Below are 17,785 nucleotides of genomic sequence, written 5' to 3' on the forward strand. Positions count from 1 at the left end.
CTGGACTTACTCTCTCTCTCTGGAGGATAAACTGGAGTTTTGATGTGTTTTAACTTAATCCATACACCGTAATAAAGTTCCCTGTGGGTTCATTTGTACTCCGGTATGTTGTCAAAAGAACTTATTCTAACCGTTTACTATGTATTATTTGCACATGGTGAAAACATGCAAATAACCATCCAGAACATGCTTATAATTAAAATCTATTAAGAAACAAATATGTTTGTGATTCTACGTTGACTTTGTTACTTGGATACACACGTTAAACAAAATAGTGACATCAGATTATGTGTGAAAGATACCTTTTAATGTAACAGCTGATTTTAAGTGTGGTGAACAATGTTTGGGTAGCTAAAACCTATGGTTAAACCAAACATGAGTTGATGCATTGTCATTTCGAAGGCTTCCTCAATGGTTTCGTTTTTGTCCAGTTTTGAAGTTGGTGCCAAATGTAAGCAGAAGGCCTAAAGAACAGTTGTCCACAGTCACATGAAAAGGGCATTTTGCATTTCCTCTTGACTTTACGTCTCCGTGGGAGCCCTGAAGGATGGGACTTTTTCTGCGATCTGCCCTTCATGTGTTCAGCTAAGAGTCTTGCTCCTATGAAAGTCTCCCCGCAGCTGACGCAGATGTAGCTTACGGCCTCCGCGTGCTGAACACAGTGTCGCAGGAGGTGCAGCCGGTGCTTAAAAGCTCGGCCACACTTGCACTGGTGCGAGCGGCGGCCTCGGTGGAGGTAGCGGTGGCTTATGATGAGGGAGGGCTGCCGTAAGATGGCGCCACACTGCCTGCAGGGGTGGGGGACCTTGGAGCGCCAGCCGGTGTTCATGCGTTTCATCAAAGCCACGTCTTTGCTGTCGTTCTCAAACATGGCCAAAATAGTGGGTGAGACGGGTTTGGAGGCTGCTGCAGTGGCCGTGGTTCTGCCACAGTTCAGGGGAGTGGACGCTTGATCATCGCGGAGCTTCACTTTACGGACCTGGCCAACCACATTTGGACCACTAATGGGAGACTGGACTGTGGTGCCAGGTAAACTTGAACCCTTTTTATCAGTCAACACTGATGGATTGGTAATAATGCATACTTTGGTGCTCACCAGTGACGTGTGGACTCTGGTGACATGGTTTAACAATGTTTTCTCAGAAGTGAAGAAGGATTTGCATATGTTACACGGTTTTGGCATTGTCTCTGAACAAAATAAGACCAAAGGCGATTTGCCTTGCTTGGGACACGGGTGTTGTTGGTACAAGTTCTGGTGAGAGAAAACCTGCCCACATATGCCACAGGAATACAAAGGCATGTAGTGCTCCTTAAGGTCAGCCTCCCTCTGAAAGACCATCTTGCACAGCGAACACTGATATTTTACCCTCACACCACTACAGTGCAGCAAATGGAGCTTCATTGATCTAAAGGGGCCGCGACCACATGCAGCACATACTGAACTACTAACACTAGAAGGGGCTGCAGGCTTTTGTTTAGAGTGCAGACTATTGGAAGAGTCACTGGAATTGTCAGCTGAACTTGAGCCACCGTCTGATTCTTGATCATTTGGTCTCACGTTTAAAGGTTTACTCAACGTCCCATCCTCGTCATCGGATTCGGAGGTTGTTGAATCATCTACCTTTTGACAGTCTTTATCATCGTTATCATCTTCACCCACTATATATTCTACACTGCTTACAGATGTCCCGGGTCTCATCATGGTTCTTTTCGGAGGCCTTAAGGCTGGCATTGAGTGACACGGTACAGAGTTTGTACTTTGCTGTACAGTCCCCTCAGTCAGATTTTGATGTTTGATCGCAGAAATCAAAGAGGGAGCTCCTTTAAAAGTCGCTGCTGCGCCAGTGCAATGTAACTCTGCATGCTTGTTCAATTCCCACACACTACTGAAAGACTGATGGCACTTATTGCAGAAGGGTGGAGAGTGCACATTATCCAGGTGCATGGAGAGTGACGTCAGGCGTCGGAAAATAATCTTGCAGATGTGGCAGGTGGCTTTAATATTGTGGCTTTTGTAATGTGACATCAATCTATCTATGTCTCTGAATTGTTTGCCACATTCCCAACATTTCGGCTGTGTGAGTGCATCATCCACCTGCCTTTTCACAGAGATGCACCACTCATCACCACTGCTGGAGTCTTCAGACATATGGAGCTGGTCAGGGCAAACTCTGGATTACCTGCAATTTAAGGCAGAATGGAGAGAATCACTTAAAAATGCCAAGCGATAAGTCTCCATTACATGCATAACAGCAAAAGTATTACATCACATATTTCATCTTTATTTGTGATTGGATTACTTGTTTGTTTAAGTCAGTTATCGCAAAAAATGTGAGACATTCTCTGAAATATTTCCAGAACTACTGGACTGGAGTTAAGGTTGTATGCGAGTTAGTTTGTTCACCTCCTGACTTTTCCTCTTGTGCTCTTGTTAAGTCATACACTAGTCACAGAAAAGTTAGGGATATTTGACTTCTGGGTTTAATTTATGGAAAATGTATGCAACAGTGATATTATATCATGAAAGTAGGGCATTTAAGTAGAAGTATGGAACGGCAATTTCCTCATCTCCAACAATTTATTGAAACAAAAGCAACAACAGTGTTGAGACAGCAGCTCATGCGGTCGAAGGACGTCCACTTCTCTGCCTTTCTGTGACTCTTCCAGTCTCTCTGCTCAACCTGCTGATGATTGAGGGGAGAAAAAGCCAGCACACTCTCAATATCCCTTTGACGGGACCGAAGTCTTTTTCAACATTGAAAAAGACTTCGGTCGAAACGTCTGTGCTTGCCTGTCCTGCAATAAAGAGTCGTCAAAGGGATATTGAGAGTGTGCTGGCTTTTTCTCCCCTCAGTCTGCTGCTGTAGCCTTGCACCTCTTTAAGATTTATCCTTTTATATTTTTTTGGGTGAGTGCTCGCTTCTTCTTCCTGTGTTCAACCTGCTGATGATGACACTCTGAGCTCAGTGGACACTTCCCTCTGACAACATCCCGCCTGAAGCCTCGACATGCTGATGGATTGTTATAGTTGTCATCTTGGTCTCATGATGTCAAAATGTGAACAGCATGATGAAGAGGACTGTTTCAATACAAAACCGTCATTGAACTTGTTGTGATTTTTGTGGTTAATCACAAGCATGTTACAGCATATTAATATGTTAAAAGACTGTCTGAAACATGGAACAGATGGACATTAGCTTCACCTGTTAAGGTTCATTTCACCCTAAAGTCCAACATCCCTAACTTTTTGTGAGTGTCTCTTCAACTGTTACACAGATGAAACTGAGTGCCATTAAACTAGTTACAGACATACATGTCCCTCTCCGGCTGAATTACATAATCGGGGCAAAGATTCAATTCATTATTATTCATTATTGAGAAAAATATAACTAAAATATTCAATTCACAAAATTCAACCAATCTGTCCAAATGTGTCTTCTGTCTATAGAGACAAAGAAAAAAACCCCATCTCGGTGCTTGGTGTTAGGCGCTCATCATCAGCCGACCTTAGCATGCTAACAGCATACTTGGTTTACAATAGCATGTAGCACTGAGCCCACAGCCCCTCAGTGTCTGTAGGTCCCGCCAGCGGACAGAGATGCTAGCGTGGCCGTGGGCTCTCGGTCCTGCTCACATCGCTATTGTTTTTGTCTTGCACCATTGTTACATCATTTACATTCAGACAGAGTAACTTAAGCTAGCCGAGGAAGAGCTTACAGTCTTTTCTGCAGCTCTGGAGATTTAAACTTTTCGTGTCTTGACATATAGGCTGCTTCGGCTGACCACACAAACCCATCAACACTTTTCATTGTTTCCGACTTTGTCATGTCAGCAAACATTAGTTACACTTTTATCTGCATCAGGAAAGTACTCACCTCTGTCCACAGAAACTGCACCAATAGGCCTGTGCCACAGATAACGGTGAGGATAATACGACTCCTCCAAACAAGACGATGACGACTCGTCCAAGTCATTTACTGTGTGTTGCTAAAAATATAATACGCGCTGGCGTTAATGTGGACTTGTACGCAGTGACTTGGGCTTTCGGAGAGATAAGATGTGCATCTGAAGCGATCCAACTGTGCAGCTGACGATAACACATGTGGGATTCAGCATATCACTACAAAATATGTATAATTTCACATTTATGACTCCGTGATATTGTTGATGGCGTCCGCAAGGCTGCTCCCTCCCTCCTCCAATCCATCTCCGGTTAAAAACGGAAGAGGGGCGCCCACATCAAAGACGGTGTAGGATCTTTGCCTACATATCCCAGTGTGCATCACTCTCCATCCAAACCCCCCCAAAAAAGAACGGGCTGTAGTTTTATTTAATTTTGGAAACCAGGAAACTTTTTATTTATGCCATTACATTACACAATATCCAAGGACATTTTAGGATGCGATTATTATCATTACAGACAGACAAAAAGCAGCAAAACTCGGTTGAACGAGAAGAATTGCAGGTTATATAAATATCTTCCCATTATTCCTTCATAAAGTTATGGTCCATGAAGCGTCGGAACCACTGATATCATCACTGTTTCGTAACGGCTTCATTTATGTGACGGACAAGATGTATTTGATTGGTTGCATATCGGAATTTTAGACGGGCGGAGTTTCCTCCAGCGCGTTGATTTCCGCGCACCACTCCGACGTCGTGCTGCGACGGGCAACGCCGAGTCACGAAACAAGCGCACCGGCGGCAAAAGCTTCAGCTAATGTTATTTACGTTCGTAGCCAAGCGCTTCAGGTTGAAGTGAAAACGATGTTACCATCAAGAGTCTGTAAACATCAGGGAGAGCAGTGGTTACAGGGCTGCTAGCTGCCAGCACTGCTTTCGTTTCGGGGACATTTCAGAGAAAGTAAAAAAATATATATATACTTTGAGAGCCTCTGTGCTCGTCGGACTGGGATCCCAGCGTTTGCTAGTTGTGTGTTGATATCAGCTGTGCTGTTGTTAGTCTGTAAGTCGAGAGAAGAGAGAAATGTCAGAGTCCGGCCACAGTCAGCCCGGGATGTACGGGCAGGGGCGCAGGAGGAGGAGACGCCGCGGAGAGAGAGACCCTGGACCTCCGGGGCAAAACCTGTCCGGTCCCAGCCGGGATCGGGAATACCAGCCGAGGGAGCGGAGGGTAACACACACACACGCTCTCACCCATGAAGTCCGCGTTGCTTTCACTGATGTTGTGACTGACTGAGAAGTGACTGATGTGTTGTGTCTGTTCAGGATGGGAGCGAGGATCCACCAGGCCCACTCATTCAGAAGACCCCCATCATTCTTGCAAAACCCCCCGGGGAAAGGGTAGTTTGGCTTTTTTCTCTCTCTCCCCCCCCCCCCCCCCCCCCCCATTGAATACAAACAATGAAGACATTTTGAACACAGACACTTGTCATGGTTGTAGTGTCCTTCAAGGATTATCAGAATGACCACAGAGTAACAATATGCAAACATGTGACTGTAATGTGTTATGTAAACATTATATTGTAAATGTATGTTCTTTATTTATACAGCCCTTTACAACAACCCTTTCGGTGAACCAAAGTGCTTCATAATAAATAAAAAGGAATAAGTAAAAACAATTAAACAATTAAATAAAAAGCAATAGAATAGAATAGAATTGAATAGAATAGAATACAAAGCAAGTGTCACCAAACCATCCTAAATAAGTACGTTTTTAATCTAGATTTGAAGAGGCCCTGGTCAGAAATGACACGCATTTCGGCGGGGAGCTAATTCCAGAGCCTGGGAGCAGTAACAGAAAAGGCTCGGTCACCCCAGTGTTTGTACTTTGACCTGGGCACTTACAACAAAAGTTGATTAGACGACCTCAAAGCTCTCAGGATCACAAACAGTTAAAAGCTCGGATAAGTAAGATGGGGCGAGGCCATTAAGAGCTTTAAAAACAAACATTAAAAGTTTAAAATCAATTCTATAATGGATGGGAAGCCAATGAAGGGTTTAATTTGAGGGCAAAGTTAATCAGTAAAACATTTACATTCATTTATTTGGTTGATGCCTACTTTCGAGGCGCCACAGTGTAGATTTGGAGTACATAAAGTATGCCATAAAGAATGAACATCAGTTCATCATTACAGAAAGTAAGGCTTTGTACACTTCCCCAGTCAGGCATCTGATTGATTTAGCAGTTTTGTGAAAAATAGAATAGAAATACTTTATTGTCTATCTTTCCATGCAAAGGCAGAAATTTGTCTTTGGCGCTTGCATAAAGTGCATTTATAAAAAAAAAAGAAAACATTTTATAATATCAGCAGTGATGACAAATGATTCCTTTTCAAGGCCAAGCCATCACAGAATGCACCCGTCAGTGGAGCCCCCGTCCCGGAGAAGCCCATCATGCTAATGAAAGCCAGGGATGATGGAGGGAAGCCAGGGACCCCTACAGAGACGACAGCTCAACCCTCTGGCTCTGGACCCTCAAAGATGGAGAGGGAGGGGCAGCGACCTACACAGCCAGTGTACCAGATCCAAAACCGAGGAATGGGCGCCTCTGGATCGAGCAGTGCCGTGGACCGTGAGTTACTGTAGATTTGAAAAAAGAGCAATTGGAAATGGATTGTAAATTACAAGTGTGAGGTTTACAAAATACTCCATTTGTACACCCTCATTACATCCTGTTTATATCTGTAAATGAGTAAAGATATTTAAATTCTGACGTTTCTTATGTGGCTTCTAGCGATGGTGGGCCAGTCTAAACTCCTCCCTCCAGAGAAGATGAAGCACAGCATTAAGCTGGTGGATGATCAGATGAACTGGTGTGACAGTGCCATGGAGGTGAGTTGATGTTCAATGCGTTTAGTTGATTGTGGAGCTAATGTGTTTAAATAACTGTAATATTTTATTAATAAACTGCACAGTTTTCACTCAGAGGAAGTTGCTATTTTGTTGTGATGCGTTGCAGTACCTGAGGGACCAGACAGATATGTTGGTGGTGGGAGTCATCGGCCTTCAGGGAACTGGGAAATCTACAATCATGTCACTGTTATCTGCCAACACCCCTGAGGAAGATCAAAGGTAAGGCTGGTTGAAATGTAAACAATAACAGTACGTGATTTAAGTAAAGTTTGTACAACCGTAACTTCTGTAAACCCCCAGAGGAATTCTACATAAATACAAAAACCCTGTCGGAGCTTCCACGTGGAGTCTGACAGTACAGGCTGTGGTCACACATGTGAATGCACAGGCACTGGCAGGTGAAGGATTATCACTTCCAGTCTATAGTGTGTATATAGTATAGTGAGCAAAGGGGTTAATAAAACATTCACTTCCTGTGGCGAAGCAAATCAACACCTTGGCTTTCGCGTTGAGTCAGCCACGGTAAACTTTGACCGCCAAAGATGCAGCCTTGACCAACAGCACAGTCGGTGTGTGGTTCACCCCTCAGTTGGACTACAAACAAGTGCACTGATGTCCAGTGTGTGTGTGTGTATGCGTGTGTGTGCACTCTGCCCACATTCAGCACTGGCAGGCATTTATCCTTCATTTGCATTTGCAAATGTGTGACTTTAGCCTACACTTGTTAGCTACGCCATGGACGTTAAGATTTCCATGACATTTGTTTATCTGTGTGTTTGTTTGTTGTTAGCAGGACAACAGCAAAATTCAATGACCAAATTAAACAAAACTCTGTGTAAGAGTGTGGCATGGGCCAATGCAGAATGCAAGTTGTTTTTACAGTGACACGTGGGAATGTCACTGGTCGACATGAAATTCAAAACAAGAACGATTACTTTGGTTAGACTGTGAAAAGATATGTGTAGCTGATCAGTTTAATCAGCGATGTGTTGTTGCTACTCATGTAGTAATGGCTTGTATGGAACAGACATGTACAAGTTACACATTACAGCTTTAAAGCTTTTTACACCAGTGACAACACGAGCAGATGATCGAAGAGCACAACATAGTAGAAGAACGTCATAATGTTGACTTTTCGTCAGAGCCCAAACATCTCACCTGTTATTGTAGGTTGTTATAGAGAGGTATCAGGCACAGGGTTTAATTTGAAATAAATAAAACAGAGAGAGACAAATCTGCAGTGGATCTCCATCAGTTTTTTTTCTTTTCATCAACGTTTTCTTACCACTTTAAAGTTGCAGATATAAAGTGTCATTACTCTTACTGAAAAAAGAACAAGAAGCCAGCAACACTCACTGGTACAGGCTACTCACACAAACCGGTTTTGACGGTCAGTCTTCGTCAGTGTGTGATTACTCTTACTGATCACACGGAGGTAATCCCAGAGTAAACCCAGCTGCTTGTGGTGTGTTTCATGTCAATCGTGTATTATTTTGTTCTCTAACAAAAGAGACAAAACAGTGTTTGAAACTGAAGACAGGATGTGTCCACTGTTTGGAATAAGCATCTGTGTTTGTTTGGCCAGAGGTTATGTATTCAGAGCCCAGACTCAAGAGATCAAAGAAAGAGGAGGAAACCAGAGCACTGGGATTGATTTCTTCATCACACAGGAGAGAGTCATCTTCCTGGATACGCAGGTTAGTAGGAATATCCAGTCACTTTCCCTTTTCTGTAGTATCTCCAGTGTGCTGTCAGAATCTCAGTAAGTAATGGACTGTGAAATTGAAGCATCACCTTGGAAGAGAGCAAACTTAGGTTGGTTAGGGATTGACAAGCATCAGAGCAGCAAGTGTGTAAATGGTTTGTTTGTCTCTCCAGCCGATACTCAGCCCATCTATTCTGGACCACCTCATCAACAACGATCGGAAGTTGCCTCCAGAGTACAACCTCCCTCACACATACATTGAGATGCAGGTCAGTGACTGGCCTGTAGAGGGCACTACTTACCTATAAGAGCACTGGCTCATATCAGCAACTGGTTGGTAACCTACAGGGATCAATATGTACCTGCTGTCCTTTGGTTCACTAGTTCAGTGGCAGCTTTTAATTCTAAATGAACACATAAGTATCTAACTGATGAGTAACTGCATCTGTCCTCTCTCTCCCTATAATCTGTCCCCAGTCTCTTCAGATCGCTGCCTTCCTGTTTACCGTGTGCCATGTCATTATTGTGGTCCAAGACTGGTTCACAGATTCGAATCTCTACAGGTTGGTACTTGAACATTTGCGATGGGGTATATATAATACTCGCTACTCAGCATTACAGGACAAAAGGAGAGGATAGCTTTCACAAAGGCTCTGACAATAACTTGCAAGTCTCCTGCTCCGTCAGGAATGCTGAGTATTTCATCTTGTACTTTGGTTGGGGGTATTTGTCTTCCGTTCAGTAATGTTATTCTTTCATTTGGTCTTGTAGACAGCAATTGCAGACAAAGCCAGACCTGTTGAAAATCACTGCCTGTGTCATGACGCACGCTCATCTTATCCATGTACACCATTATATGTTCGGAATGCAGTTTACCCTTTCACTGAAAAAGATGTCTGTAATTAGCTTGGGATGAGGTGGGAAATAGATAGGAAATCAAAAGTGACAACTTCATGGAGCATGGAGTGTAAAAATGAAAGTATAGGTTCACATTTTTCAAGTTTGTCTTAACACAATATTGATAGTTGTTCTGGCTGCAGAGGTTATAACAGATGGGACTGAGTGGCTAACTTGGATTTGAATGGATTCATTTGCAAAGAAACTGAACCCCCAGAAATCACACTTGTCTTTATACCTTTATTCGTCCTTCATATGTAGGTTTCCACCTACACTCTCCCAAAACACAGGGTGGGGGCTTCACAAGCACCTGCGCCCTGCTGTTATTGTACCTCCTGGCACTACATCCTGCATCATCCTTGCATATCTCCATGCACACTCTCACACAGTCACAGTGCATTCAGCATCATGTAAACACAGCCAATATACATCCCCCAGACCCTCAAACAACAACCAATGCAAGTTAGAGCAAAATAACCCTTATTTGATCTTAACAGACTGTTTCCATCTATCGACACCCCCCACACTGTGCTCACCTGAGCCAGCCTTTAACAGCATTAGGATTATGTAATCTGGGGTTACTACAGGCACAAGCGACACTAATGGTGGTAAAACAGCCAACTGGCACTTGCTTGCTGCTTTTGCTGCCTTGTCCATTGTATTATTGTTAGAATTGTTAACATTGTTACCTTTTATGATGTCATCATTACCTTTTTAATCCGATTATGGCAGCTTTATACATTGTGGTCCATGAAGTCTTGTGTAAGTAAATGACGGAGGCTTCTGCTTAATTGTATGCTTCAACTAGATCTTCTGTCCTTCAGTTGAGGTGAATTAGGCTGATTACACAAATCAAAATGTTCATCTACTTTGTTTCTGCTTGCATACAACTCTTTCGTACTATTTATTACGTTCAAAATATAAACTTTTTCTGCTTTTTTTTTGTTCACTGTTAATGCATGCACATTTCAGTTCAAATCCACCAGTACTCTTAGATCAACTTCTCTAATCATTCCCCAAACAGGTTATTTTTTGGACAAGATTATGCGTTACTCATTGCACCACGATGCACAATGCTCCTTTTTTGTGGTCCCAGTCTTAGTGTTGCCCAGGGTGCAGCCATTTGCAGGTTCTCCACCATTTTTTTTTCACGACCACTAACCCAGATTGCCAGAATTGGCACAAAGGTGGAGGGTTGAGTGTAGAGTATGGCAGTCAGATCAGTCGTGGAAAAGACAAAGGGAGTCACGAGTTAGAGGCGGCACCAGCAGCGTCGTCGTTCTGCTGTGTGGGAGAATTTTGTATGACCTGATGATAAAGTAGTGGAGAGAAACTGCAACTTTTAACACAGCAGCTCAACTCATCCAATATGTTGGCCCATCTACTGAATGCCAAAATATATATATTTTTTAAAGAAGCCATGCAGCAGTTACCCAGAGAAGTTGTGTATCAATTGCGTTTGAAACATTCACTAAAGGTCATATAGGTGCAAGGTTGCATTGTGTGGGTAACTGCATGTGCCAGGGCTGCATGCACAGACACAAATGGTGCATAGCATCGGAGCAGTTATGTGAAGCATAACCTGAACATGAGCGTTTACTACGCTCCTAATTACTGTGAGAATTGCCAAGTAAAAAGCCAAAACTTGAACAACCTGCAGAGACATGACATTGAAGGATGTGAAAACAGGCCACAGATGTCTGCTGCTTTATCCCTGTTACTGCACGTAATAACAAATACATTCTATCATTTACACAGAAGCATTTTTACTTTACTAAAATAAAGTAAATATTAGAAAGACTACAGCATTGTTGTGAAGACAGGTTGCATGATAGGCTACATGACATATCTGGACCATCATTTTTAAAACTGTAAATTGTGGATTATTAGGTTATACATCTATGTCTGTCTGTCAAGTATCTATATATACTTTATGTTGATGTATGGGATTGCTGGGCTATTAAAAAGAAAGAAAGAAATTGTCACGACTGGCTTGAAGAAAGCGGGAGGCAACACAAGTAGTAACCTCAAACAAAATCAGAAAAGAATCAGTAACACTGAGGTGCAAAAGTCACTCAATGGGGGCTGAATTAATGTAAGTGAAAATGGGATATGATGTGTTGGTTGGTCAAAAAGAAAAGGAGCTTCAATTATTAAGCTTGTCTGGAGTGAGCTTCACTCAGTGTCTCACTCATAAAAAAAAAAAAACCCTAAGAAAACCTTGCCCAGGTGTATCCAGGTAGTAATCACCCACTGAGATCTTGGACAAAGAAACACAACAAGCATCATGTCCAACAGCCGTAGAGGGTGGGCGTCACATAACAAAAAAAACAAGGTATTTTTCAAACCATACATTGCCACATTGTAGATAACCAGAATCTTGGGAAATTATATGGCACCGACAGCCACATGCTCCTAGGTGTATGTTTTAACACAGGGCTGCTTTTCGGTGTAAATCCCTGCCAACTAAATAGAACACAGTCATAGAAATGCCCTGAAACTACCTTTGATTATTGGTTAATGTAGGATTAATGCTTAAGTCAGGCTCTGAAAGATCACATATTTCCCACAGTTGTGGCCACAATTAACAATTCCCCACCCCTTGCAGTAGTTTTCCCTGTTCTGCAATCTGCTATACACTGTGTATGTCTTTTGGATAGGTTTCTTCAAACTGCAGAGATGCTAAAGCCATCCACCCCGTCTGCAAGTCACGACAGCTCTGGCTCCTCAGGCAATGATGATTCAACAGAGTATTATCCACATATGGGTAACTTTGTCATAAAGACGCACTCACATACCAGCCATGTTTGATAACGTTACCTTGAAAATGTCTTCTCTAAAAATTCTTCTTTTTCACTCAGTATTCCTCCAGAATAAAGCCAAAAGAGATGATTTCTGCCCAAGGAATCTGAAGAACATGCATATGGTGGTGGACAAATTGATGGCCCACTCTCATCTCAAATACAAAGGTGCTAAACAAACAAGAGTATTCTCCTGATGTTTAATGTTCATATAATCTCTTCTCATTATGTCTAGCGTATAAAAACCTATTACAGTTTTTCATAGTTGCACTTGCAGAAACGTATTCATCACAACTCTAAATGCAGTTCTCAGGACAAACCATCTCTCCTTCACACAGATTAGCATTTCGTATTTTTTACAGACTTCCATCATATTCACTTCAGGACTAGATGTTTTCTCATTGTGTTGATGCACTTCTCATCTGATTCTGTCACTCATGAAAACAGATTGTACTATTGTCTCACTCTCTTTGATACAGCTCTGCATTGCATTAGTGTTTTCAAGCCAACGCATTAAAACATTTTTCATACAGTACATGTGTGAAAGAACAAGTTCAGTCAGACACACACACACACTTTTTGTCTACTTTCGATGCGTAGTTATCATTTTGCTTTCTTTTTAAAATTACAGTTTTTATCTTTTTTTATTTTCTTTCTAACGTGCTACATTACATTACAAAAACACAATTTTACATGTTTTGAGTTCCCATTTAGTAATTAGACTAAATATGACATCAGATTGTGTTAGTATCACATATTTACTAAACACTGAGTAAAAACATAAACCAATCAAGTGTCTAACCCTAACCCTTTCAATCAATCAATACAATTGTATGATGTTTGTGATTTAAGAATTGCCTCACATCAACTGAGAAAAACTGCAAATACTTGCACCAAATTGCTTCAACACACAAATCACACCTGTACTCTGTCCATAATATTTTGTATGTATTTTTTAGGCACATTGTCCATGCTGGACTGTAACATCTTCCCTGGCCTCAGTCAGGACTATCTGGCGCCTGAGGTCAACATGTTCCTGCTGCCTGTGCAGGAGAATGACGGCGATGATAATCTAACTAAAGCAGGTTACTAAGCTTTTATCTTCTTATCTGGGTTAAATCTTAGTGTATCTTACTCATCTAGCATTTATTGCCTGACAAATTATGTTTATGTATGTGATCTATTAACTTTCAACTAACTAACAACCATATACTGTATTTGCATCATTCATACATGGAGACAATATGTGCTTTTTGACTGTGCCTGTAAGGGACTAAACCAGTGCCTTTGATCCTGTATTGTGCTTGTATAAGGTTGTGAACTGATGATGGTGCTGTGTTTAGGCTCTGGAACATTCCCGCTCTTCTCCCTGCTGCCGGGGTATAGGGGACACCCTTCTTTCTCCACCATGGTTTCAAAACTTCGCAGCCAAATCCTGACCATGCCCCGCTGTCAGCTGTCGCACACCATCCTCACTGAGAAGAACTGGTAGATGTCACATTCTTCTTCACACATTTTCTATTTATAACAATATTAACTTAGTTTATCTATCACTTATTTATGACATAGGTTTACAGCACACAAAAAGCACGATTTAAGAAATGCTCTAACAGCACTGACGTTTGTTTGGGATTAGGGGGACATGTCCATGTACACCTCTACCTCCTCTGCATGTTTTCCAGATAAAGAGCATTCAAAACTGGGTTTAGCTTAGGGCAGAAAATGTCTCATAAAATGTCACCGCTGATATAAGAAGCATGTCATAAATTCAGGTTTAGACAAGATAAAAGAGATGCACTACCAGAATCAGTTTGCACATACGTTTTGGAGGAGGAGTTGGGAGGACTCAGCCTTAGGATGGAATGTGAACTTGACTCCTATGCTATCCCTCCATATCTACAGTATATTCTTTTGTTTTCCTAGGTTTCACTATGCAGCTCGTATCTGGGATGGGGTGAAAAAGTCCTCAGCACTGTCAGAATATAGTCGCCTGCTCTGCTAGCACCTTGGTTGAACTGCTGTTACATACATCACCAGCACAACTTCCAGTCATCACCAGTCATGTCAGAAAATGGCCGGTCCCTGCCCTCAGGGAATAAAAATATTGTTGACACAGCTACACCCTGCACAGTAAAGGTTAGAGAAGAAGTTGCCTGCACATGTCTGAATTAATTCTGACATTTTCATTTACAAGTGATAGTGCACATGTTTTCTGAAGTGAGAATGTACAGCCCTCTCTAAGTTATTTTGTATTTACTTTCAAACATCGCTAAAAAAGAGTACTTGTCAAGAATAAAAAGACGCCAGTGAAAAGACTGTACCTGTGGTTTGTGCTGTCTAAGGCCAAGTGTGAAAAGATAGAATCGCTAAAAAAAACTAGCAATTCTATTAGCTAACCAGTGGAAAGAACATATTTTTGTGGTGAGTAGATTTCATTTCTCCAAAAAAGAGCACATCTGCTTCTTCATTGTCTTTGATGGCACAGACTAAGAAATGAAACTTCTGTGCATGTTCTTTTCACAAACCATTAAACCACGCCCGCAAAGGAAAAACTGGGTACCTTTTTTTTTCACAAACTTCACATGCCGTTTGTGAAGACCTGGTATAACAAATAGAGGGAAATACAAAGAATTTAGCCTTTAAGAACGAATCACAGTCAGAATGATCATTTAATTCAATTAAATGTATGAAGTCAGTAATGTTGGTGGATGTGTGAGAAACATCTTCCTCCTCCTGAGATCAGAGATCGGAGCTTAACAGTCTGGCTTGACAGAGAAAGAGCCACACTCATGTCATGTTCAGATGATAAAATGTTGTCTTGGCTATATTCATAGTGTGGGACACAAAACTGGGATTTACATGTAGTTTGTCAAAGAGGACTCTGTATTTTCTTGTCTGGATTTGTTGACCAGATTCAAGCTACATCCTGAATTATTGTACATGCTAATGTACATGACTCAGGAACATTTTGACGATGGTGACGATGGTTATCTTTGTGTGTACTAATTTATATTTACGTCAAGGAAATGTGAGACATGTTGGCACTAAAAGTAACTCTGAGTATTGCTCTACTACTAACCTAATGTAAAACACTATATATTTTGACAATGGCAGTTTAAGAACATAATTATGCAGTTTCTCAACATCAGCCAAAGTTGGCATTTACAACACTTTTTCATACAATAACATAACCAAAAAGCAGGCGATGCTTTTTTACATTATACATGCTAGTGGAATTGTTATTAGTTTAAAATAGCAGGTCTTTAAACTTTCAATTAAAACTCATATATGTTCACCAAGGAAGATATGGCAGTGATATTTGGAACTTATTTAATACTACATTTTCTTCTGGACGGCCAAATGTCAAAGATACAGTAAGAGAGTGTGAAAAGATTATCTTTGAGTGTGGATACAAAAATAAGAGCACTGCTCTCTGTGGCATGTGAAGTGTGTGAGTCCTAAGTGCTCAGCACACTATGAATGTTTCACAGTAGCCTACTGCATGTCAAAAAGTTGTGGTTTGTTTTTCATTGGTGAGACTGCTTTTTTATATGTCTACATACACACATCACAATTTACAAAGTAAAGAAAGGAAGGTCACATTTTTTCATCCACAAAACTGAAGACAAAAGGAGAAAGGTGTGGTCTCAGGCCACTCCTTTTCAGGGGCGCTACAGTACATACAGCCATAAAAGGTGGAAACAGAAGTCATCCCGCCATCACAAAATGCATTTCCTCCTGCTCTTCGGGATTGTGCTTCTCCCTAAAGGCAAGTATTTATTCTGCTGTTTGTGTGTTTTAATGTTTTGGAGAAAAAAAAAAAAGAAACAGGGGGTCATTTCGGGTTACATGCCAAATTGTGGCAGTAGCCTACTATATCCACTATTTATTTGTTATTTTGCCATTGGTGATCTTTACTTCTTCCTGCTGTTTGGTTTTGCTCTTCACCTGCAATTAAGCAGATAAAACTGATTATTTTTTATTCTGTTGTCTATCTATATCTGCCAGTCTGTTAAAAAAAAAAAAAAAAGCCAGGTTAAAGCTGCTTTTCCAGCTTTATTTTTTTTTGGTAGCCTAGCTATATTCATAATTTAGATTTTTCATAAATTTAATTTTCATTTTCATAATTTTAATTCAGACTTATTATGATCATTTTTTCCTCCTCTTGTTGATATAAAAAGTAAAATGATTGTGTACTGATCTGAGTTTTGCATTTCATCAGCCTACTCTCTGAAATGCTTTGAGTGTATGCCGTCGCCCGATGGGTCACCCTGCAAACAAGTGGAAAAAGAATGCCTACCAGTTCAACAATGCTCTTCGATAAGTTTAGGCACATCCGTGGGTATGGCACTTTGTTTATTGTTATTTTCTTCTATTTTGTTATTTGTATATTGTTATTCATTGTGAATTTCATGGCACAGTTACAATGGCTTAATCACAAAAAACAGTATCAATGTGTTTTTCAATAAGAAAGAAAGTCCCTGAGAAACGGCACATCACTATTGATACTAAAGAAATTGAGGTGGTAAATGAGTTAAATATTTAGGTAAAACTCTAGATCCTCAACTTAAGTTTGACACGCATAGAAGTAGGGGTGTCGCGAGATTAAACTCGACGATATTTCTCTTCGCGTTAAAAATCTGTCTTGCAAGATTTAAAGCAGAAGTAAGCAATATTTTTGTGTTAATATAAGTCTTAAATAGTTATATCTTCCGACAGCAATCACTTAAGGGGTGTTCACACCAAACGCGATGCTGCGTTGTCGTGCGTCGAGATTACATGTAAAGTCAATGCACAGACGCGATTAGACGCGAAATCGCGCCGGGCGACACGATACACGCGTCACACGCGATGGACGTGATGCCGCGAAAATCGCGTCAACGCGCAAGTTGAAAATAAACTTTTGCGGCAACATCGCGTGACACCGTGACGCGACAGCCTATCAGCGTTGAGATTCTGACACAACAATACACTGCTACTCACTGGAGACAGATGGACAGGCACTCCGAATCTGAAAGGAAGCGCCTGTAAAACTTTAACTTAGTTGGTGTCCTGCCTGGAGATCCTGGCACCAACCCTAGCAAGCAAGTCCTCAAACTGAGCAACAGTCAGTCTGAAGTAGGTACAACGGCCGCGACGCGATATGTAAACGGGGCTGAGCGGAGTTTTTTACCTGCTACACCAGGACCAGGACGTCAAGGATCAGCTCACCTCGTCCATTGTCAAGCCTACGGTAAAATGAGTGCACTTCATGTGTCTCAACACATTTTTACATCCGTCCTGTTAGCTGGATTGACAGTAGAGGGGAGGGGAGGGGAGGGGGGACGCGATGACGCGAATTTACACAAAACGGTCACGCGTCTAAACATGAGCGATAGCGCGACGGATTCTCATTTGTCGCGCGAAAAAATCGCGTTCATCACGTTTGGTGTGAACACCCCTTTACATAGAGTGTTTGGACCGAAACACGGGTCTCTCAGTCACTCTGCTCTGAGCCGAGGAGAAAACTTTTCTTGTATCCTACAAGTTTTATCCAATGAGGAGAGAGAACGGCATAAAGGGCTGT

At 41.6% G+C, this 17,785-nt stretch overlaps 2 protein-coding genes across 2 annotated transcripts; one reads left to right on the plus strand and one right to left on the minus strand.

Moving 5' to 3' along the window:
* Nucleotides 1-391: 391 nt before the first annotated feature.
* LOC310999548 (uncharacterized protein) lies at nucleotides 392-4,194 on the minus strand (the record flags this gene model as incomplete). Its single annotated transcript, XM_083990016.1, has 2 exons — nucleotides 3,876-4,194; nucleotides 392-2,180 (listed from the first exon to the last, which is right to left on the minus strand). Exon 2 carries the CDS (start codon nucleotides 2,147-2,149, stop codon nucleotides 392-394), a length of 1,758 nt encoding a protein of 585 aa, XP_083846142.1. The 5' UTR covers nucleotides 2,150-2,180; nucleotides 3,876-4,194.
* A 518-nt stretch (nucleotides 4,195-4,712) lies between these two features.
* On the plus strand, nucleotides 4,713-14,553 carry smg9 (SMG9 nonsense mediated mRNA decay factor). Its single transcript, XM_083990020.1, has 13 exons — nucleotides 4,713-5,134; nucleotides 5,230-5,304; nucleotides 6,301-6,535; nucleotides 6,698-6,795; nucleotides 6,923-7,035; nucleotides 8,402-8,513; nucleotides 8,695-8,790; nucleotides 8,999-9,084; nucleotides 12,079-12,185; nucleotides 12,280-12,387; nucleotides 13,179-13,304; nucleotides 13,563-13,707; nucleotides 14,143-14,553. The coding sequence occupies exons 1-13, from the start codon at nucleotides 4,988-4,990 to the stop codon at nucleotides 14,219-14,221; spliced, it is 1,527 nt and encodes a 508-aa protein (XP_083846146.1). The 5' UTR covers nucleotides 4,713-4,987; the 3' UTR covers nucleotides 14,222-14,553.
* Nucleotides 14,554-17,785: the final 3,232 nt, after the last annotated feature.

The sequence above is a fragment of the Trachurus trachurus genome, assembly GCF_905171665.1.
Source record: "Trachurus trachurus genome assembly, chromosome: 16".
NCBI lineage: Eukaryota > Metazoa > Chordata > Actinopteri > Carangiformes > Carangidae > Trachurus > Trachurus trachurus.

Coding starts and splice junctions, on each gene's coding strand:
- smg9 (XM_083990020.1), top strand. CDS start 4,988: ATGTCAGAGTCCGGCCACAGTCAGCCCGGGATGTACGGGCAGGGGCGC. Junction 6,796..6,922: donor GGTGTGACAGTGCCATGGAG/GTGAGTTGATGT, acceptor GATGCGTTGCAG/TACCTGAGGGACCAGACAGA. Junction 12,388..13,178: donor CTCTCATCTCAAATACAAAG/GTGCTAAACAAA, acceptor TGTATTTTTTAG/GCACATTGTCCATGCTGGAC.